The sequence below is a fragment of the Aphis gossypii genome, chromosome 1 (assembly GCF_020184175.1).
Source record: "Aphis gossypii isolate Hap1 chromosome 1, ASM2018417v2, whole genome shotgun sequence".
Classification (NCBI taxonomy): domain Eukaryota; kingdom Metazoa; phylum Arthropoda; class Insecta; order Hemiptera; family Aphididae; genus Aphis; species Aphis gossypii.
This window is the reverse complement of record NC_065530.1, coordinates 49,444,184-49,469,912: the sequence shown is the minus strand read 5'-3', so window position 1 is coordinate 49,469,912 and position 25,729 is coordinate 49,444,184. Positions and strand designations below refer to the sequence as shown.

Here is a 25,729-nt window from a genome sequence, read left to right as displayed (position 1 = left end):
TACCTTAAAATGATAAAAATGAATAGGTAGTTTACTTGATATTTTTGATAATTTTCTTGAAATTTATTAGAATATTTGAAAAACTATATTATTCTATACAACTCTACAAAATGTTTTATAATAACTTTTAAAAATAAATGTACCTACCAATAATCAATACATAATAGGCTCGATAATCTGGCAAATATCAGTCCAGAGAATATCGGATTAATAAAAATGTCAGATTAATGGAGGTTGACATAAAAACAAATTTTTTCTTATTGAAACATTAATTTATTTTATTAAAACATAAATAATACATACATTCTGATTTACTATTGTATTGAATTAATCTTTTAATGAGAAAGGTCAAAAAAGTTATCATTTTTTTTTTTTTTTAATGATGCTTTTAATACTTTTTAGTTTTTTTTGTACCGGTTGTATTAAAAATAGTCAATAATCAAAAAGATGAAAATTATTTATTTAAAATACCTATATTAAACAAACATGTTTATTATCATATTATCATAATGTAGCATCACCCACAAATATTGTTGAGCTAGTCTAAACTTGATTCCTGTGCCGAATTATCCTTCCCTAAAACTGTTTTACTTGATTATGTTTCGATCATAAGATTGTCAACGTCAAGTAAATTAGGAATAAGTCCAGTTTTGTCTTTGACAGCTGTGATTGATAAAGAAATATCTTTATTCTGTGGTGGTGTGACATTGTCTTGGTGATAAGGAATTACTTTATTTAATTATGTTTCGATCATAAGATTGTCAACGTCAAGTAAATTAAGAATAAGCCCAGTTCCGTCTTTAATATCTGTGATCAATAAAGAAATATCTTAATTCTGCGGCGGTGTGATATTGCCTTGGTAGTAAGGAATTGCTTTATAGTTTTTTGGATTCTGTTTTATCTACAACCTTTAAGCAATATTATGAACAAATTATTCTTAGATATCGTATATTTACTATTAGCACTAACAGGTTTAATCTTTTTTTAGGAGGGGGTCCCGCCGGGGCTCTATTTCATATCTGTTACATAAAGCGACAAATATTTTATATTATATTATTTTTAGTATATACCAGGAGTGGCATTTTTTTTCTAATTTCCGTCTCCTTTTTTTTATTTTTCCCGATTTTTTTGAAAGCTGCTAAAAATTCTTACTTTTGACCTGTATAATGCATCAAGGGTATTCACTTAATCACTTTGTGATCGAAAACCACCCTTGAAGTTTTAAATAGAAGCATTATTCCGACAAGCTATGGTTTACACAGACACACACAAATAAGAAACACACACATCATTGTAAAATCAATATTCCGTTCTGAATCTAATATAGCCTGCAGATTACTAGACGTACCTGATTATCGTACGCCCAGATTAACGAAAGTCTACTGTATACACTAGAGCACTAGACGTGTATTCAATAATATACTTATAAACATAATAATAACTATAATATTATATAGTATAATAGATGTTTGATTTTTAAAAAAGCCAAGTTATTACTATAATTATTTTAATACAATTAATATTCTTAAAACGTATCATCTACTAATTTATTTACTGATTGCGTATCTGAAATAGAAATTTCAAAACAAGACAAAAAAATATATTCCATTATGTAAACAAAAGTAGTATTTTTCCAATTGATTACTGTAGTTTATTTCTTCAAAATTCAACACGCATTTAACATAATAATCAATAAGTTAAATATAACAGAAAAATTAGTTAAGCTAGTAAATTATATCATCAATATCATATATTAAACTACTGAATAAGCATTATTTTTCTCACTTATAAACAACAATCTAACATAATTATTAATTAATATAAATATTCTGTTTACAACTTATGTGGTATCTTGTATCAATTTTTCAAAAGTTTTGACTCATCGAATAACTTTTTAGTGACTATTACCTACATGGAAAATTGATTAAACATTTTTTTAAATTTGTTATGCTGATAAATTACCGATAAATTATTATATAATTTAAATTATATTATAAATATTTGATGAAAATTCTAAGTATCTATTGTTAAAATACAACCAAATATAAAAAATTGTTTGATGAGTAATAATTATTCAATGTGAAAATATCTAATTATGTAAACATTTTAAATTTAAATGCTTACAAAATCTTAATTTGCTTTCCAGTGGATTTTTTTACAACTTATAATTTATACAGACCTTTTGTTAAATTTTAAAACTTTAGATATAACCTCTTTATAGAACAAACTAAATCTAATTTTCCATTAAAAAACACACTCAACGTTAAAAATTGTAGCATTTTATATTTTTATATTATTGATCGTGTACCGTGTACATTTATGTATCGTTAAAACATACAAAAGAAAAAAATTTAAATATTGTATTTGTGTTTGTATTCCTTCTTCTAACTTTATGTGCCAATCCGTTTCGAATGTAGGGGGTTATCATTGAAATACGAGTTTTGTTAGTGACACTTCGGAATAATTCTATTGAACTTTTGTCAAACCATGTTCTATGGTTGGCTAGCCAGTAGCCACGATGTTTATCTCCCAGGCGATCCTTTTACATCTATTTTTCCTTTTAGGGTAGGTTGTAGATATGTCGGAGAAAATCATATCTACACTCATTATATGTCCTAAGTACCGGAGTTTCCTGCATTTAACTGTTATAACTAATTTTTTTTTCCCATTCTACGCAATACGATATCTTAATATTTGTAATTTCCTCAGTCTTCGATATTCTCAAAATTCTTCTGTATAGTTCACATAGTACCATCATTCAAAATTTAACTTATTCGAAGTGGCTTTGGTTAGAGTCGAAGTTTCCGCACCGTACAAAAGAGTTAAAAACACTTAATATTTTAGGAGTCGTATTTTGGTAAGATGTAAAGATAGGTTGTGGCTCTTAAATGAGGAACTCATAGAACTAAATACATTTATGGCTTTTCTAATATGACACTATATTTCTTCCACGTTGTCCCATTGTTCGCTAATGATGGTGCTAAGATATTGGTATTGATTTCTGGTTTGCTTAATGTGTTAGTATTTATTTTATGTTCTTGATTTAAAATTAATGCATTCATCGCTCGAACTTAAAACAAATCTAACTAAAAAGGACCATGTATCTTTGTTGATAACTTTTGATAATAAATAACCTTTCATTAATATTTAAACTAAAACACAAAACGTATATTACTGAATGTACATTTGCAAATTGCAATGTTACAAACTTGTAAGACAGAGATTACAAAATAATTCGGGAAAGATGAGATAAATTCTGTATAAAATTAATTTTTAAGACGTGATGAAGTGTTATCCTGATGTATACGCAGTGTACGATAACAATAATAGTAAATTATTCTCCGATAAAACTGTAAAAAGTTGCAAAAATAATTTAGTCCAGTATCGCTTTTATTAGTGATAATAGTAGGTATATCAAGTTATTTTATGACATAGTTATTCCTAATCAAAATGGGCTGTAGTACTGCACCTGTACGTATACTAACTCTCAACACACTTGGTGTAAATACTAAATAGACAATAGTACATAAGACCAAGAATTGGAACCGAAATTAAGAATGGGTATATTTGAACCAGAACCTTTCCAAAATTCTTATCGATTTTCTTAGGAACCTAAGCAGGACTAATATTTTTTGGGGTAAAGAATTTTTCTGTTTTTTTGATTCCCATTTTATTTAGCTATTTTATATATTTAGGTATACATGTATTAATAATTTACTATTTTTATAACAGTTTCAGAAAATAATAAAACTTGAATAGTCACCATAATGAAAATGTATACTCGTAAATAATAAGTATTGTAATTCACCTGTGGCCGGTCAGTTAGTCAAAACCTATTGGCGTAATTATAAATATATATACAGAGTAATTCTTTCATCATATTACACTCATTATTTCAATTTCAATTATGTATTTTAAAATATTATTTTTACATAATTATCAATCTAAATAATAAACATTAGAAAAAATTCAATGTTTTTTATCGTTAATAATTTTTTTACTGTTTTGAATGATAAACATACATTTTAAATTTTATATTCATGAGTAGAATATTTTTTGGAGTATCTCGATGTATAAAAATCAAAATTCACATAGGTAGTTTATGAGTTAAAAGTATTTAAAGTTTAGTCGGAGAGATAAGGGAATAGGTACCTGTTAAATGTTTGTCTATTACACCGCTTTCCTAACCTTTAAATAATTTTAAGTTATAATTCATAAATAACTTGTCTGAATTTAAATTTTCATATCAAATATTCCAAAAAATATTCTGTTTAGAATGTGAAATTAAAAATGTAGGTTATCTTTAAAAAATTATGTACAATTTTCTTTTCTTTATTTGCAATAATTTACACTCTATACTTACAGAGTACAATTCTTGTATGGGATGTAGATAGTTAATAGTTATATAATATAAATGTTAATTTTTAAATAATTTTTGATATAAGATATTTAAAAAAAAAAATCATCAAAATCAGATCATGAAACCAAAATGAACGAATATCCATCAAATATAGAATCGGATAATGTCTATTAATTTCAAAAGAATATTATTTTAAGACATTAATGGTAAATATAATCGACATATTATGAAGAATAAAGTTGGTGCTTCACGCGTGAACTATAGCTCAAACGTTAGAAAGCTAGCTGTCAAAATGTAAAATAAATAAAAATAATAATACCTAGATTAATGTAAAATATACATCAGAAAAATTAAATTTGTAAAAAAGAACTGTAATGATGATATTTAGTTTGCAAGTTTGCTACTTAATGTTTTGCCATCAAATAATTTTAAGTGATACATTTATATGTATGATAATCAACTAATTCGTTATAATGATATATTATTTGAATCACCTCACGTAAATATTTCACTGAATCTATCTTAATGTATAGAGTAATAATCATTACATATATTTATTTTGAATATAAATTTTATCTACTAAATGATAATAAAAATTACATTTATATGTAACCGTGTAAGCAATAAAATTTTTTATGTTCCTGTATAGGTATAGAATATAGATACTCTATATGATAGCTAAAGTATACACGGTTCACTGTTTACAATGAATTTAAGTACCTAGGAACGAAAAAAGTAATATAACTTAATTTTACTTGTATTAATATATTACATTGATAAAAGATTAGTAAATGCTTAAATCACTGTAATACATTGTTTAGTTTTAATCAAATAAACGGATATATTTTAGCCTACATAATCTAAGTATAATTAATATTATGATTATAATATATACAATAGTATCACAACTGTTTTCATAAGAATAAATAATTTTTTTAACTGTAACTATTAATAACCATTATAATATCTATTCATCTCGCTATTTATGTAAGATAAAAATAATATCCATAGTAAAAATATATTTTTGTATAATATATAAATTATAGGTATTAGAATAAGTAATTTGTCCACTATTTAATGATTTCAGTGTTATTAAGAGGCCGCCACACCATAATTTGTTTTCTCTCTATCTCCCACATAATACATATAGGTACAAAAATATTCCGAATTTCTACGATTACGACTCCCTAGTTCAGTTTAGGTAAAAGGCAACTATTAGATATTTTATGAAGAAGAATATTTCCTGTAAATTGACTGGATTGATTTTTAATATTTATATTTTTGAATAAGTTATTAATGGTGAAAATAATAGAAATCATTTTAAATTGAAACACACTTATATTTATAAACGTTGGTGTGGCGGCCCATTAAATATTACTAAATTATAAAAAAAATTTTAAATGAAAAAACTGTTTGGTAAAATATTAAACATTTTTCAAAGGCTTGAAAATAGATAGATTGTTTTAAGAAAAACAATAACTTTTACAAAAAAGTTAGAAGCCAATTAGAAAAAAAAATGTATGATGAAAATATATTTTAAATACCTAAGTAAATTATTTCGGAAGTTATAAAGAAAGTACCAAATGTCGTGACTTGGTGACTTACTACAAATATAACCTATATCCCTAATAATCGTTTCATAATAAATAATAGTTAAAAAGAAAAAATGAATCAATAGATAAGTTAGGCCTTCGTGTCAATTCCCACCCTTAGCTTATTGTACATCGTATATATTTGTTCATTTAAAAAAAAAATAGATATATATGTGTATAAAAATAATTATGATTACGATTATGGTAATTAATTTGAAACCAAACTATATGTATAATATAATATATACATAGGTTTAATCGTTTTTACAATAACGCTTCCATTATTTTTTGATTAGAATATAAATTCTCCATCAATAGTCGCTTAATGAGTAACTTCTTTCTCATATAAATGTATAATAATAATTTACATTTTAAATTGCATATAGATAATGTATAATTCAAAAAGTCAAACTTAACATTACCACATTACCAAAATCACAACGACTAAAATTTTTAATTTTTGTTACTCATTACAGACAAAATTCACCGTTGAAATAATTGTCAAAGGTTTATACGAGATCTTTATAAACGACTTATATGCATTAATATAACAATATAAATATTATATTATACAACTATGGAAACCCATATTATAATTAGCCGTATATTTTTGTAACGGCAGTAAATCAACAACATACAATATGGTTTAATTACCATCCGATATTGCAGTTTATACTGTATTCTATAATATAACATTACAATCAAATAACCTAGTTATGACTGCCGATATACTCATAGTGCAGTGTGGTTGACGGATAAGTATACGTAAGGACTGATACATAATGAGGTTCGTCTACTCGACGAATGGATGGCGCACTAGTACATAAAAAGACATCTGCCGGTATGGTTACGGGTTGACGTCCGTGTCGGCGGCATTCATTTCAGTGAGTCAAGATGACGGTGCCAAAAAAAAAATTATTAAATAAACTTGCCGCCGTCTGGCGAGCGCATCAAATTTGGGGGATGCCCATACCTTGAGCGATGACGACTGCGGCGACGGTGGCGGGAAAAACGATGACGCAATAAACGCGGTCTGTTACGCGTGACGTCGCGACGGCGGCGCGGGTCACTACTCGCATAGTCGCATTATAATGTTATACTAGCGTTACTAGCCGTAAATGTTAGAACAACATTCGATTTCGTATCGTCAAAAAATTCAAATGAATGAAAAAATAAACATTTATCGGTGTGTAGGTACTTTTAAATCGTACATAGCATTTACTTAGTAAAAAAATAAAATGTATTAACACGATCGGATTACATAATTGATAATATAGAATAATATATAATAGGTATTTTAAGTACGCGACAGAGACCAATTGTTGGACGATACATTTATTAATTTAACGTTAAAAATTATTTCATCCGTAAATCGTATGTATACTTTTAGGAAAACGCGTTCCGCGTGACCCCAGTTTCTCGTTCGTTATCGAATGCATACCTACAGGGTGAATTATTGTGACGAAAATCGACCAGTTTTGTCACAATAAAAATATATAATAACTAATAAATAAACGTTAAAATATTACGTATCGTAATGACGGCGATTATTTTAAAATTGTTTTCCCTATTTTCCAAACGATTAAATATTTTGTTCAACATGAGCTCGTTATTTTTCATCCCGTCCGGGCGCCCCCAAAGCGCACAATGCAACGTCGATTTCCGGTTTTAAATTTGTAACTTGTGTGTATTATAATGGCATAATGCAGTTTATTGTATGCATTTTTTAAAAAAACTACCAAGGGCTTACGGAATATTTTTTTGTAATAATATGCTGTATAATCGTATAAATATACTGCAGTGGTTTGATAGAATATGTAGACGATTCTCGTGAGACTGGCATACTATGTATGTAGAAATGCTATACGCAGCGCAACGTGGCGAGTAGCGAAAAATACATCCGTATGGCAGTTTAGAATATAATAATAATACGATTAAGGTCATTATACCATTATTGACTCCGGTGTATATTTTATTTATTTTAAGCCACGGTCGATGTGACAAATAATTAAATTTAAACACAAAAAAGAAAAAAAAATACAAAAAGGATCACTTACCAACATCTTGGCGGTGATCTGGTTCTGGAACTGTAAAACGACTATAAAATATTACGAGTATTATTGTTTTTTTTTATTTTTATCACCGTTTCTGCGGGTTGATCGGAGAGAAAAAAGCACGTGCGACGAGATCGTGGCGGCAACGTGCGCGCATGCACAAGTACTGTCGTCGACGTTAACTGTGAAGACTGCGGACGGGTGCGCGAGGCGCGACTACCACTGAAAAAACGATGAGGACGACGACGACAGCAGTCTGGTCGCGAGTTTCGCGGGGGCTGTGTTCTGCGAGCGTCGTGGGGTCACCGTGGTATGGACGTACGCCAAAGACGCCGCAGACAACACTGACGGCGCGCGGGAGAGTTCGCGTGTGCCGCGCCGGCGGTCTGTGCAAATAAATACTACGTATATATATATTTGAATGTGCGGATATCGTGTGTATATCTCGTCGTCCGTCGCACAATACATAACATCGTGTACATTAATGGTACATATCTTTATATATATATAAATTGTGACGTACTGTCGTCGCCGCCCACCCGCCAGACAGATCTGGTGGTGGTCGACTGGTGCTGCAGGTAGCTGTCGCCGTAAATTATATTACGTATTATTGTTTTTCGTTTGCAATAATATTTTGTAATTTTTTTTTTTTTTTTTTTTACCCATTTCCGCTCACGTCACACAGTGTCTCCCTCTGCGTATAAATATTATTGTAGAAACCTCGCCGAGTCCCGCACGGTGGTTTTTACTTTTTAGTTTTTACACTGCCTCGCCATAGCTGCAGCTGCCGCTGCTGCTGCTGGCGGCGTCTGGCGGCCGTCCGCTGTAACCGATGCCGCTCCGCCCATCTCATTTACCTATATAGGATAATCCTATTATTATTGTACCTTTACGGACATTTTATATTGTTTTTTATTCTATTTCTATAAAGTATACACATTGCACGTCACTGCTGTCGCGGCTTCTGGATATCAATGTCGTTTTTGTCTGTTATATAAGACCATTGAATAAATGCAATTTTTGTACCGCGTAGTAAAACTACGTAATACGTATACGCGCACGCGTACCTCGTGATGAGCGGAAGTTCGGCGCACCCGCCGCCGGTGTACAGACGGCCGCTCGAGACATCCAAGTTACAGAGCTTCCACGCTTCCCGTTCACGCCATTCACGGAGCACGCGTCATTAATGCAGGTTTAGCGGTTTGTGCGCTTCCGGTAACGGGCGGTAGTCCAGAGTATACGCACGACTTAAAATTAGACTACACTTTGATTAAATTTTTTGGCATTTTGCTAGGTTCTTGGTGGCTAAATCACATCTTGGTGACCATAATATCATTATGAAACAATAATAATGCGTTTAAAATTTGTTTGTAACTTATAATTTAAATTCAAAATCAACCAACCATTTTTTGTTGAGTTTGTTTTTATGTTGTTCACATCCGTCAGTTATAGGTAGTCCCGAAAAGGACCGTTTTCACCAATATGGCCGGAAGATCTTTCGATGTTCGGCCGCTTGATTTATTATAGTGTTTTACTTCCTCTTGTTAACATACTATTAATATCTTAAGGTATGAGCATTCAAATCTTCAAGTATTAACAACACTGCTAGGCAGGAGGGCCACAAGAAGGTACAGCATATACCTGCCATTTATCGACATAGTACTAAATAATTGTTATTGTTTTTTTTTCATTTAATTGATATAATTACAATTTAAAAACGTTAAAAAAAATTGTGTTACATCAACCTTTAAAGGAATTATAATTTATTTTACAAATAAAAAAATACGGGCTTGTGAATGTTAGCTTATTATTTTTATTTAGTTAAATATTTGATTTAAATGACGACTAAAAATCGTAGGACTACCTAGTTATTTAATTTCAAATAATGACAAAATGAAAAAAGTAAAAGTAATTTATTTTAGTAATGGCTAAAACAAAAAAAAAACTATTTTGTATTATTATTGCAAACTTACAATTTAAATTGCATATATTGACATATTGTGAATTGTGATTAAAATGATTACTTATTGCAGTAATGATTGTAAAAAATGTTAGTAAAAATTTACAAAGATTAAGGTATTATTTTTAGATTTTTATCTTCCAAGTTCTAACAAGCCATTTTAGTTTATCTATGGATTAGCTATAAAAGGACAATTAATAGAAAATAAGTATACTGAAGTACTGAACAGGTATAATTTAATATTATTATCTTATTCTAATAAAAGAATTATCTATATTACTATATTATAATTTATAGTTGTATTAGGCGAGTTTATTACTTTATAAGTAATTTATAACCGCCATTATGAAGTGCCTTAATTGCAGCTGCGAAATGTTTTAACTACGAATCGAGAAAATGAAATAATATTATGTATTCGAATTGTAGATAATAATATAATTGATTTTATATACTCTTATAATGCATTATGCATGATGTAAGTATATTAAAAATACTAATTTTGTAAACAATAGTTTTATCATTTACTATTTTATGACTATAATAAATATTTTATTTTGAAACGTAATACAAATCTAAAATCTTTTATATCTTACAAACTACGAAACATTCCTCATTCCTTTAATCATGAAAATAAAATTAATACTACAATCATGATTGAGAGTAAACTCTCAACAAAACCTCAATCGTTATTCTAAGATATATGTATCATATAAACGGATCAATATAAAAATACAGGAAACCGTTATTATAGGTGAGACTGTCGACTAGCTAGTCGTATGCCGGTATCTAAAATAGTCAATGTCTAATGCTGAGGAATGGGACTTTTCAACGATAATAACAAAATACATGCATACAAAATATTTTATTTAAAATAATATATAAAGTAAATTATTTAAATATAACATAAAATAGGTTAAAATATATTATATATAAATCAGTAAAAAAAAAATTGTATAATAATATAGTCAACTATGTGGGTGCGAAAAAAAATGCTGGATTGCATGAACAAGGTTAAGGACTCAACAGTCAACATTAAATTAGCCAATAGTAACTAATGGTTTTTTCAACATAATTTAGTGGCTCATCATGATTATATCAATAAGTTTTATTAAACTAATTTAATTAATTTTTTTTTTTTTAAAAAACAGAATAATTAATAAATATACATGAACAATGTGTTGGGGTAATGGGGTGTAATATGTTATATAGAATATAGATATACTCGTAAATCAATATCACTTATGTAGTTATGTATATACTACATAACATATGATAACAGTTAGGTTAGGTTAGGTTGAAAAACTATTTTTAATTATAAAGTACCTACCTACTTAATAATGGAGGATTGTAAGAAAGAGAACATTTTATGGATTTCGATTTTTAATAAAACCTATTATACAAAATCTTATCAAATGGGGTTTATTTAATCTCTGACATGTTGATAAAAGGTTAATTAATTGGTTATATAGATAATTGGCTTATTTTTATTTCCTATACGAGCTCTATAGAAACGTGGTACCTTGGTACCTATTTATCTGTCTGTACTTAATTTATTTGTTGATAAATCTGTCCGGAGTATAGACTCCCACACACTTAGCTGCCTCAATAATAAGACTATAGAATCGTTAAAATTCAGAAGTATTGTACCGGTAATACAATAAATATTATTTATTTTAAAACTTTATCAGAATTATACATTTTATCAGATATTACATAAATTATTCTCAAAACTAATCAACAATACTAATTACTTTTGCACTTTTATGCGATAAATTGTTATCAAATAACTTACATGGTTTTAGGCAAAATATATCAACAAAAACAAATTAATGTATACTTAAATTTTAATTCGTTTAAAAATTGATTACAAACCGATGTAATTTATGTACCGGTAAAGAAAAAGTCTTTGTTAGTCCCCAGGATCAATCGTAAATTATTATTTAATAAAATTTCTCTGAACAAATTTCTGAACAAAAAAATTTCAAAAAAATTAATTATTTGAATAACACTGTTGAACAACAATGAGTTAAAAATATGTATGTATAAAATTTTAATAGTGTCACCAAAATGCTATATATATGTACCTACTTAAATCTAAGAGTTTGTATAATATATGATCTTAAAGAATAAAAAAGATTAATATTATAAATTAAAGTATTCGACTTCAAACTATCTTTAAATTAGTAACTACCATAAAACGTCTGTAAAGCTGGGTTTTTGAAACGTGTCTGTCGACATTTTAGAAATAAATATAAATGTACATTAAAAATATTGTATTATTCAGAATAATTTATTATTTAATCCGTTCACATTTTAACTATGTCCTTAGTAGGTAACATAAATCCAAGTTTAAAACAAAATTTAAACATAATTTTATGCATAGTATAGATTTTTATGCAAATTTTTATATAAATTACTAAAGAATATGATTGATTGTCTTGAATAACTGAAAAATATAAATTAACTACAAATTATATACAAAACTCTACAAACAATATATAACTCTGTTATTGATATTGATTTTTTTAGTAATTTTTAAATCAGTTTATGGTAAATGTTTTAAGAAATACTCGTACATGATAAATTACTAGAAGCATAATAAACATCTAATTTTTATTTTATTTTCTATTTTTTCTTTTATAAATAAATATACTCAATATTGTATAAGCGATTAACTACAAAATATAATTACATAGATTTTTTTTTCACTCGTGAAAATTTAATTCCAAATTTTTTTTGGTGAAAGCTTTTTACCTGTACGATTCTGTTTTACTATAATATTTTGTTCTATGTGAAGTTAATTATACTATTTAATCAGCACGTCACTGATATTTTTATTTTAAATTTCTAAAATAAACAATTTAAACATTATATGTACAATCGTCAATCTGTATCAGTTAAAATTTTAAATTAATTTTCTAAATCTTTTTTCTGTAAATCTAGCAAAATTATTTAAGCATTAACTACTGATATTATGATCTAAATCTGTTTCAGTGCTTCGTGTAGTGCTATTCTATAACTCACGAAATGTATTTTATAATATTGCAATGGTAATGGTAAACTAATATAATATTAAAATTTTAGTATTGTACTTATGTAAATTATGGTTCTAATTTTCGTATACTATTACAATTAATTTACAATTTATCTTTATGCGTATATATATTTTAATTTCACTATAAGTCTATAAACTATAGTACAACTATATAACTATAGTTCACTCTAGTAGACAATGATCTACTCGCAATTTTAATTTGATCAATAACTGTATAATGTTTAAATATAAATTATATACCATATGCTATTGAGTGAACTTTTTTTTTAACAAAATATGTATTAGGTATATACAAATGAGAATAGAATAAAAATATTTTTTTTTTACAAATAAGGAAAAATTATTAAACTTGGTTTTATAGTTGAGCGGTGATTATAAGTTTGTCAGTGATAGAAATTTATTGGGGATGATTTTTAAGTACCTACCGATTTGGATGATTGAGGTCTAGACTTCTAGAGGATATAAATTGATTCGAGTGTTATGTAGTAACTAGTAAGATACATCTGTCATTAAATTAAAATGTGCTTAATTGTACTCGGGTATTCCGTATGTGGTATATTTAGAGGGTTTTTCTCTATTAAAAAATCGTGAGAGCTTTGTACAACCAATTCTAAGACGGAAGAAAAATATTATACCCACATCGAAAGTACCTCCGTTTCGTCCCTGAATTCCATAGAGGTAGCGTGGCCGAGCGGTCTAAGGCGCTGGTTTAAGGCACCAGTCTCCTCGGAGGCGTGGGTTCGAATCCCACCGCTGCCAGTGGATTTTATTGAATTTTTGTAAATTTAAAAATAATATTAATTTATTGCATTGGCGATTGTGTGTAGATATTAGAAATGAAGACCTTTTTTTTAGTTTAAAATCAACGGCGCTGCTGGAAAGATAGTGAAGACTACTTGTACCAAATCGTACCTTTTATTTGGTAATCAGATCCAAACCGGGTAGAAATTATGTTTATATATTATAACAGGGGTGGCCAAATTTTATGGACTTTTAATCGACCTCTGAGTTTTTTTAGGTTGTTACGTTCGACCAAAAATAAAAAGTCGTTAATAAACAAAAATAGGGACGTGCTCACGGGGGGATGAGGGTGTCAATCCCCTCATGAACTTTTTTTCTTATGCATTTATACATTTTATGTTTATGACAATCAACAAAACAAAATACAGTTCACCCCCCTATCCCCTTCATTGGAAAAAGCTGAGCACGCCCCTGAACAAAAATATATAAATATATTTATCTATATTATTTTTGTTAAAAATATCATAGGGGAATCGCGATCAACTAGTTGGCCACCCCTGAAATTTAATATACTAATATAGGTTTATAATATTGTTATTAATTATTATTTGATAAAAACGGTTCGGTAAAAACGATATAATTTGATCGCTATGACCTGTGATATATTAAATTATGTGTTTTGATTATTCAAGACCAGCTTCCCTGTAAAAACTATAGACATTTTATTGTTTCTATGTTTAAAACTTAGCATACTAAAGCATGCTTAATAGATTACAACTGCAGTCTGCAAATAAACTGTTATAGTTTAAAAAATCATTTGAACTTATTAATTCCCAAACAATTTTTGTGAATTCAAAAGTTCACATAATACTTACAGCATTAAATAAACATTGTGCTTATCGGGTAAATTATGACTTTTTTTGAATAGTTTAATTAGATGAGGAATGTTATTAATTTGAATTAGATAAAATATATAATAACATAATTTTATGTTAACAAACGAAGCTCTATAAATTTAAATAAAATCTTTTAAAAATAAAAATTTATTAACTTATTTATAATAAAATAAATTAATAACACACATTTTTTAAAAAATAATATTGGAATGTCAAGTTAAGTATGAAAATATCTCTTTAGAAGGTAATATCTAAAATTGAGTTATCAGTTAAAATTGTACAATTTTTTTTTAAACTATAAATAGGTATTTCAAATAATTATTTTCATAATTTTTGTATAACACAAAGTATTATAGTAAATTTTAATTAAATGGCATTTTGTTAAATCTTATCATTTTAGAAAAATGTTATAGTGTTTTTTCATTTTTGTCATTATTATTAATAAAGTAGGTACTTCTCCGTAGTCTGTACTAAAATAAACATATTAGATACAAAAAAAAAAAAATATAAAATACGATATAATTGAAATATAAAAGAATTAAAAGTATGTATTTTATACATTTTGCTTATAAATTAAGTTGTATAATATTTTTGGTACTGACTTATGAGTAATCTTCAAATACTTTTTAAACAACGGTGGAATGTTTTCTTTCAGTAGATACCTATTTCGCTCAATAGCTTGTTACTTTTTGAATAATTATTTTGTTTCACGTGTTAATCAGTCAGTCGCAGTCGTCTGGGTGATAAAGTAACCATTCTGTCCATATTATGTTTTTAACGTTCGCGTCCTGAAAGATTTCCAAGATTTTTATTTGTTAGGTAAATATTAATGTGACACTAATAATTTGATCCATCAGCATTCAGCAGTAATATTATATTCCCTCTTACTACTGGTTAGTGATAACTAGCATTTTTATAAGAAAAGTTTCCATATTTTAAGTGATATATTCACATGTTTACAATACTTACAATATTTAGGTATATATTTTGAATCGGGTAATTATTAATATGTTGACTGAATACAGTAAAAAACTATAAAAACATAACAAATATTGACTGTGGATTTACATTTTGAATAAAATACCCATTATTTACAAAATATTTAATTTAAATTTAAATATTTTTAGGTAGGTACACGGTATGCTTACAATTATGAATAAAAACTTGAACTTATTACTTATTGGTTATAATATAGAGACACTAAAATCGAATTTAACTTACACGTTTATCTAACGAGTAATATTACCTATGTGTTTTTTTTTTATTATTATTAAATTTATAACCTACATAACATTCTCTAAGAACTCTTTGTGCTTAAAAAAGTGGAACAATATTTAAAAAAATTAATAATAATATAATATAATTTAATGTAAAATAAAATGATATGTTACAACGTTTCTTAAATTGTGGGTCGAGAGTAAATTTTTGGAGGTTCGCTAGAAGTTTTTTTAATTATACAAATTGTAAGAAATTTATATATTTTTGGAAGAAAATTTGGGACACGGTCCTAAAAAGATTGATTGAATTATATTATATTGTTATCCAAAAAAATTTTGAGTACATAGCTCTAAAACATTAAAGTAAATTTAAAGGAATTATAAGTTAACAAATCGATTAAAATTGAATTAATTTTTTAATTAAACACGAATAATTAATAACTATATAGTATCATAATTTGTATAATATACTTATATTAATTATATTAATTTGGTATTTTATTCATTTTTCTTTTTATGATAATCATCAAAACGGTGAATTACAGTCACTTATAAAGTTAACCATGCCTATATTATTTCAATTATATATTATAATATAATTATTAATTTCTATGACGTAAGTGTGAGAAACTTAACAGTTTACTATTTCAACATATAAAAAAAATAATTGTAATTAAAGTTACAATAACTTTTAATTAGGTACAAGAGAAAAATAATTATTTTAATTTTTATCTATGTAGCACAAATTTTTCGAATTCTAATGTGAATATTTGATTTTATCATTATAGTTTGTATAGTTATAGTGCTTGCGATAATATATTATGCAGTGTGTATAGTTTTATGTAAATTTGGTTATTATTGTTATTAATAAATTGCGTACTATAAAATAATGAAATATTATAGGATCTATACGTGTTTAATTTATAACGATGAATATCATATTGTAGTATAACAATTGCCATCAAAAATACAAATCTTCCAACAAAACTAATTTATGTACAATGTACATTGTAAATTTGTACAGATCTAATAGGTATATTTAAATCAGATTTTTTGAAAATTATCGTGAAATTAAGTATGTTGTATGTATAGTGTATATAATATACCTAGTGCGTTACCTGTGGGTTTATTTAATAATATATCGTGTTATGTAATTTTACGGTTTAAAATCTAAAGGATAGACTTCACATTTTCTGTTTTTGGTTACGGCAACCCAAAACGATACTCGCATCATAAATCTATATTTTTCTTTTTTTTTTGACATACAGTGGAACGTCGATAACTCGAACCTCTATAAGTCAAATTTTTGATAACTCGAAAGAATGTGTTGACTCCTGCTTTACAATATATATATATCGTATATTTTCTGTAAGTCGAATTTTCGATGACTCAATTGTTTTTTCACCTCCGACCGATTCGAATTATCGAGGTTCCACTGTACTCACATCATTTCGTTTGCTGAATTTTCGTGAACTACTTTTTGCCACCGAATAGGTTTTTAAATGAATTTGGTCTTTTATAATAGATTTTATAATGTAGTTATTTCAAAGATATATATATATGAATATATGAATATACGATACGCCTACGATGTGAATATATGATGTACATGATCACTTGCTAGTTTGATCATTTATAAGTTATAACCCTAAACATAAACACAAAATTCAAAATTCAAATAAGTCTTTTATACAAAAATTATCATATACGTCCATATGGAATATATTAAACGTATATTGTATATATATATTACATATAAGTACATTTAGTACAAATAGTACATTATAGGGATGCAATAGAATCGTATTAAAAAGGGTGGCCTGCAAGTGAGTAACGCTCTGGCTGTATAGTAGGTCACTATAATGGATGTATTAAATTTGAATCCAATATTCAATTATTGTATACAAAAAATGATTCTGAACAGAGACAAATCTTGACAAATCATCAGTCTAGGAAATATTTTCCAATGGGTGGTGAAAAAAGTGGTTTATGTTATGAAAATTAAATCATGTACAGATATTGCCAATTAAAAAAACTGGGGTATGTTTCAAGTTTCTATGATTAGTAATAATTAATATTCAACTCTAACAAAAATATAAAATTATTTGATTGTAAATAATCGTTATTATACACGTGCATATATTTTGATTTCATAAATCTTTAAACTTAAGATAAATTTGTTTTAATTAGACAACGCTTAACTTCTTTTATAATTATTGTAAGCCAAATTTATGGGAAATATTGAATTACGTTTTCAATTATTGGCTACTTATACAATATTTTTTATAACTACCAAATTATTTGCAAATATTCATGATTTTGACAATATTTGAACTACAAACGCTAAAAAAAAATTAATTGTGCCTATGTATTTTTATAAATTTTGAATTACTATAATAGACGTACTCATGAGGAACTATGTATTAAATTTTAAAGTATTTTTACTTAACCAAAAAAGAATTATCGACATTTATTACAAAAATAACGAATATTTAAAATGCCTATGAATAGCTTCAAAATAAACGAAATATTTTGAAGTATTTTTTTTTTTTAATTATGTAAAGAAAATGGTTATCTTAACAATTTTTCAAGTATCTACGACTTATACTTTTTGAGTATTAACAAATATTTAAAATCGTTTGAAAATAAATTGTTATCCTTACGAGATTTAGTAAAAATTTTAAATTTAGACGCTCATAACATTTTTTCCTATGTATAATGGTGCTCGAGTTTTCTTTATAGTCATTCAAAGGAAAACTTAGTGTTGCAATTTTTAACCTTAGATACAAATATAAAAAATGTTATGAATTTTCAACTACAAAATTAATTGCAAGCTTTCGCGTTTTTAACATATTTCGTAAAAATTTGAACTTTAATCACTTATAAAAAACTTACGATTTTTGATTTTTTTAACTACAATAAGAAAAATTCATAAGAAACCTTGTATAAATTTTCAAGTTTTTTTGGGCACCCAACATTTTTATCGAAATTTAAAAAAAAAAAAGATGCTTAGAAAAATCGAAAATTTCTGTTGTCTATAAACAACTCAAAAAAAGCCATAATATTTTGAAAATTTAATTGTGTATATATAATACTAATATATACATTTGGTGAAAATTTTTTTGAAAACTACTGGAAACTTCTTACTGGTGACCGTTATTATGCACCAAGGATATTCAATTTGCCACCGGAAATCACCCCTGAAGTTTTAAATTGAATCATTATTTTGACAAGTTATGGTGTACACAGACAAAAAAACCCACATTATTTTAAAATCAATACATTCATTATTCTGCTCAGAATCTAAATTATCAAATTTTACGAGTTAATTTATACACAATTAAAAATAATATGTATATATAACATTATAATTTATAAAGATTATAAATATGCGTGTTGAAATTATAATATTATATCTTTAACGAATATAAAGAAATTGAACAAAAATATTTATACATAACTCAACAAACAGCTGTTTTGCCTGTTTTCTATTCACGGAAAATGGCATTCATATTGAAATTTAATACAAATTCATCGATGATTTTATCCATATCTGGATTAATGTCTCGAATCTCGATAAATGGACATTATTATACTAATCCATCGTTCAGTCGTTAGGCTACACAATAAAAAAATTAAAAACACAGTTATAAGTTATTTATATATTTTTTTTATATTTCCAAAATAATTAAAAGATAACTTCATTTATTGATGATCTTGGATATTTTTCAACTTTGAAAAAATCGAAAATTTCTTTCCGGCGTTGCTGTTGACACGTCTTGTAACAAAATAAAAAATAATTTAGTTAAAGAATGCAAGTTCAAATTTTTACAAACGATATTTAGTAAATCTTAAGATAAATAAGTAGTATTGGTAAAAATCCGAAATTTTTTACCATTTAAGTGTTATTTTTTCCCTTGTTTTATTCCCGAATACAAAAAAAATATTTATTATTCATTTAAGTCGCCGATAGAGAATGATTTTTTAACATTGACAAATTTTGATTCTTAACTATTCGTTCAATAATACATCATATTTTCACTGCAACAACACGATTTTAAAATTCGTAAAACCGTATTTTAAATGACGTATTAAAATGAAAATTCCCAAAGTCAATCGCAGTATAATAATTCATAATAATAATATGAATGTATGTACCTATCTAATATATTATAACAAGTAGTAACTAATATAATTAATATAATAATATTTTCTATTTTTTATTTTATTTTTTTTTTTGTTTTGTTTACCTATTACTTACGAGTATAAAGCGAGGGGAAATATCACATAATTGGTAAAAAATATCAGATTTTGACCAATGCTAGTTATTTATTTTAAGATTTACCATATCTCGTTTGTAAATGTCCAAACTACAAAAAACAATCGTGGTTTGACTAAACTATTTTATGTGGGTATCCTAGGTTTTACCGACTGCGGTCGGTAGAATTTACCAGTAAATCCTAGTTTTTATCGGCATTCATACTTTTACTGAACATGTTTATTTGAAAAAAAATCTTTGAATAATTCAAACTGCTAGTTATTGTTACTTTTGATATTAACATCTTGACTGGCTATTTTTTTCTCATATTAAAAAAACCATTATTGTTTTCCATTGACGATAAATAAAAATCAACCAAATTCTCAAATGGCAATGTTTCTACATCTGTAAATGTTGAAATAAATAAATATTCAAATCTTATAAAAGATATAATATAAAACTTAATGTTTAATACTAATTTTTTATATTAACGTAGATAAATCAATAGCACTACCTTTGAAAACTGATTTATGATTTAAAAATTAATTAGTAAGTTGGTTAATAAATTTGTCTATTATCTACAAAAATACTGTCACTCTATAGTCTATATAATCGTCTATAGAAGATATTCGAGGATATGTATTATTTGATTTTTTTCTTGTTGTGCATTTTTCGGATATTTCTATACCAATAACATTTGCTAAATTCTACTAAAATATTAAAATTTAATTGCACAATTACGAGTATATTCAAGATAACATTACTTCAAAACTCAAATCACATATTTTTATTTTAAGTGCAACAACGCATAATAATTATGATAAAAATTTTATCGTGAATACGTAAAAAAAAAAAAATTGTAAATGATTACAACATATATTAGCATAGAATATGCGCTATTTATATATATATATATATGCATATATTAGAATCTAATAATTAGAAGATTAAATAGGAATTGATGAGTGTTATATTGTCCGGATCCTATAGACCCTCCCCATTGTAAATACGCTAGTACGCTACTATTGATAGACCACTTTTGTAGATAAATATCAATAAATAATAACAAATAATATAGTTATAATATAAAAAAATATACAACGATGACTAAATTTGAAAACAAGTTGTTTTGATCTCGCACATTATCGAAGTGTTAAAAAATAATACTTTTAAAATGTGTTTGAGAATGTATGAATTTATTTATCTATCCAATAAATTTAAAAAAAAGCATGACAAATAATATAATAATAATAATAATTATATACCTACTAAAAATATTTTTATAAATACCGTATAGATCATCCTTAAAGAAATAATCATATGAAGTTTGAACCAAGATTCAAAAACACCTTTCTAACTCGTCTCGAATCAGTTTTAAATTAACTACTGGATATCAATATTAAAATCTTATTCATATGCGCAGTCGAGCCTATTCGTTGTCTCGAAAACACAATAATAGCATTCCATAGTAATTATCTCTTTATCTTATCTCATTAAACTTAAAGCAAGGTTTTTAATTATTATATTTTTATTTTACTTTATTTTAATTATCAGTCTATTATTATAATTTATATGTTTATTTAAATGTAATTACATTATAATTATTGTTATAATATCTGTATTTGTTTGTAATCGTTGAACTGTTTTAATTGTAGTTATAGTATTATGCAGGAAGCTCTATGTTAAATTTAAAATAATATAGGTAATAAGAAATAACGAAAAAAGTCTTAATATAACATTATTATTATCTTAATTCCTTTCATTCAATTTATAAATATCACAATATTATGTCCAGCACAGCAGTGAGTCGTTAATTAAGTATCGCACTCCCTTAATATAATACAGTACCACTTCATGTTTTCATATGCTATGCTCTCGTAAAATTTAATATGTACCTATCTATCTATTATATTTAGTAGTTTTTCAAAACTACAAGAAAAAAATCATACTGCAAAAAACTAAAATATCAACACAATCGTTATTAAATTAGTTAATTTATAAAAATACAAAATAACAAGCAATATACTCTTATAATAAATAATACTTTAATGATAATTCACAAATAAAAAATTATCGTGGTGATTATATACAAAATCAATTTGTCTTTTTGATACAAAGTATTATCCAGACATAGTATTATTATACTGATGAAATGATTTATCTATATATTATGCTTTTAATGACTCACTACTCATTTTATAGAATGAATTATATTTGATAATAAACATAGTAAATTATGAATATAAATAAAACTTAAATTTAAATCTATAGTTCTATAATTTATAAATAATGGTTTATCAAAAATGTGTACTTATACATTTATTTAAGCATTTAGCAGTATATATTAATACACTTTTAGTCTACAAATACTAGGATTTAAAAGCCTTAATTATAACTAATTATTCTGTTTCATACACACCGGATGAAAATTATTGCGTATACCTTACGCCTGTAATGGATATAAACAATAGTATAACACTATAATTTAACTAATGACACAATTGTTAGAATTAAAACTTTTCATAATTAAATTTAGTAGCTTTTGATTTTATAATATATAATTGTTCATTTTACAAATAAAATGCAAACATATATCTTATATTTGATTTTGGGATCCAGACGTATTGAATGTCATTAGATTAATTTATAAGTTTATGTACCATTTCAACAAACGTGATACGTAGGTTTTATTATGATATAAATTCTTACATAATTATATGTTACGGGAAGAAGATGAAATCGGACAAATAACCTTAGGTTTTCAGATATACCCGGGTAAAACTCGAACTTCCTACGATACATGGGCAAAACGTCTTACTTCGAATGTTATCTTGACAAACCTATACTCTGTTCAATGAGAGAACATGCCAATTTAACACATCCCCTCGCGAGACACTGCCATAGTGGAATTATTCCTGATAGTAGGATGTTGCGTGGAAATGTAGAAGAACCATTTTTTGTAGGTCCGCGGCATGTTCTCTTACTGGATAGAGCATAGTTGTGATCGATATAATTTAGACAAAACCAAAGCAACCGTATACTTGAATATTTCACAGTATTGTAAAATAATTAAATATAAAAATATCTTAACAATATTTTTTTTTTGTATTTTTAATTTTAAATGTGTTATAATATAACTATATTTTATATGATTAATAATCATAATAATAACAATAATAATCAGTAGGTACTTAAATTTTCGAATATATTCAAAATCTAAATTTTATATTTAATTTATGATATGATATTCTAATATATTATTAGTTATTAATATATCTTATATTTATTTTAAATCGACAGTTTATACATTATAATAAATTCATAGATTAATATTAATTGTTAAGGTTGATGAGTTAGTAAACACTAAACGAGTATCTTTATTTGATATCGAATGTATATGTGAACATTCAAGGTTTTAAAAAAACTATAACTAACATATTACATAATTAAAATGATTTTTTTTTTCAGTATTTCGTCATCACACCACAAGCACTCACGGCTAGTTAAAGCATATATTTTGTTTTTAAAAACGTGGATGATATAATAATTCTGGATTCGAGGAAAACTTGTCGTCATTTAACTATTAAACTGTGAGTATTATAAATAGCAGATAAATATAGCTCGGAAAAAAATTTTGAAATGTCAGACGCGTCAGTAAGGGGAAAAAAGCTGAAGAAGTTAATAGTATACCATAAAGCATAATTTACTACTAAAAATTAAGTTATAGGCTTTTAATATCTTTTAAAAATGCTCATTATACATAAGAATATCTCCAATATTAGGTAATTGAATAATAGGTACAAGAAAAATATATAATTAAAATACATTCCTCGCTTCACTCAGAATCTAATATAGAAGTGATTTGAATTTTTTTTAACGTCTTTAATCTATATTTTATTTTACTTACCTACTATATAATATTATATATTATTTGTTATTTGGTATACATTTTTATTGGCTGCGCTAATATTTTATATTTTATTCTAACATTTTTCATAAACTATTTTATTTTTATTTTATTAAAAGTTTGAACAAAGTTTTTAAATCGAATGACAACTCGAAAACCCTCAATTTCCTACCAAATTCGACTGTATTGAATCATATCGACCATAATATTGTGTTATATAATATTATGTTTGTGTAGATTGTATCATTTATGATTTACAAAATTACAAATGTATTCTTTAATATATTATAATACACACTTAAATATAATACTGCTGTTGGCTAATACCTGACTAAAAGAATCATTTTGGATTATTTATTAGATTCGTGAATATAATACGCTATGAGTTCATTATACAAACCACCCATTATAGGTACTTGTAATATAACTACTTATCATAAAATAAACGTTGGCGGTAGTGAATATTAAAAAAAATAATAATAATTCTAGAAAAACGTGTATATACAACGAATAAATGAATTTTGACGAAATCTAAAATATAAGTCCCGGGATCATATTATGCTTGAGTCACATTCTCTTTGCTACAACGCATAGTTGATGTTTTATTATATATTCAGATTTCAGATATTTGGCATAAAAAAAACATAAATGATAAAACGACTACGTATTTCACTACATACAGTACTACAATAGTTATTAACTTAACTTCTTATTTTTTTCTTTATTTCAATGTATTTATGATATTTAAGGTAATATACTTTACTCATCATGCTAAATACAGCGACACCTAACCTCGCCAAACCATTCTAATCCAACCAAGAACGGAGAATGTTTGTATGAGAGAAGAGCATTGGTTTGCTATAACTTATACCTACATCATCACTTGTAAAACCTCTATATCTATATATTAATAATTCTGTTCTATTTTATATACCTGTACCTTATTTATATTATTTTTACAAAACATATTTGTAATCATTAATTGATTAATAGTAATACATACTTTACTTCTTGGAGTCATTAATATAAATTATTTATAAACACCATCATTTTCTATTGAATATGTCAATCATCAATAATCAAGTATATATGATCTAATACAGAATAAGATATAAAACAAGTATATTGATTAAGTTAGTAGATTTTATAAAATTCAAATATTATTCTTAGGCATGATCTACTCAAAAAATATAAACCATAAAAATGTACGGTACTGGTCTAGTTGACCCCCCGCCACTTACATCTCTTGTATTTTCGATGTTATAAAATGTATAATATCCTGATGTACAAAATCAATGTGGAATGAGTAACTATACTGTAGTAGATTGGAATAACTTTATGAGGGAAATATGTGTATGGAATTAAATTCCCAGAAAATACGTCATTTAGTGTAGGTTAAAAGAAATAATTTATTAGGAATATAATAAAAACGTAATATTGCATTATAACATCGAAAATACTAGAGAGATGCAAGTGGTGGGCGTCAACTAAACTTGTGTGGCGGGGGAATTGATTTCTGGGCGACGGTCAACTAGACCAGTACCAAATGTACTTCTTAAATACATTTTTAGTGTCTATTGGCAGAAAATATTGCGTGACAATGAATACGTTTAGTTATCTGAAATTTATAGCCCAGTAGGTTATACTATTTAAAAAAACCAATTTAAAATCTAACCTAAAATATCGAGA

General features: G+C 26.3%; 1 protein-coding gene, 2 long non-coding RNA genes and 1 other non-coding gene across 7 annotated transcripts in view; 2 read left to right on the top strand and 2 right to left on the bottom strand.

The window, feature by feature from the left end:
- Positions 1 to 8,474, bottom strand: part of LOC114132487 (solute carrier family 22 member 21-like) — a 30,549-nt gene extending 22,075 nt beyond the window's left edge. Inside the window, exon 1 of the mRNA XM_027997952.2 lies at positions 8,010 to 8,474. Within this exon, the coding sequence (XP_027853753.2) occupies positions 8,010 to 8,015 (6 nt within the window). The 5' untranslated portion in view covers positions 8,016 to 8,474. The remainder of the gene's footprint in view (positions 1 to 8,009) is intronic.
- Positions 8,475 to 8,478: 4 nt separating this feature from the next.
- Positions 8,479 to 10,531, top strand: LOC126549043 (uncharacterized). The gene is made up of 2 exons (XR_007603185.1): positions 8,479 to 10,195; positions 10,264 to 10,531. It is a non-coding gene; the product is annotated as an uncharacterized LOC126549043 (long non-coding RNA).
- Positions 10,532 to 13,698: 3,167 nt separating this feature from the next.
- On the top strand, positions 13,699 to 13,780 carry Trnal-aag (transfer RNA leucine (anticodon AAG)). The gene has a single exon. It is a non-coding gene; the product is annotated as a tRNA-Leu (tRNA).
- Positions 13,781 to 15,157: 1,377 nt separating this feature from the next.
- On the bottom strand, positions 15,158 to 21,536 carry LOC114132503 (uncharacterized). Of its 4 annotated transcripts, XR_007603183.1 has the most exons (5): positions 21,424 to 21,532; positions 20,221 to 20,538; positions 19,576 to 19,653; positions 19,337 to 19,494; positions 15,158 to 15,446 (listed from the first exon to the last, which is right to left on the bottom strand). It is a non-coding gene; the product is annotated as an uncharacterized LOC114132503 (long non-coding RNA). The 4 variants fall into 4 exon arrangements; XR_003593058.2 differs by having other exon boundaries at positions 19,337 to 19,653; positions 21,399 to 21,536; XR_007603184.1 differs by having other exon boundaries at positions 19,337 to 19,653; positions 21,403 to 21,536.
- Positions 21,537 to 25,729: the final 4,193 nt, after the last annotated feature.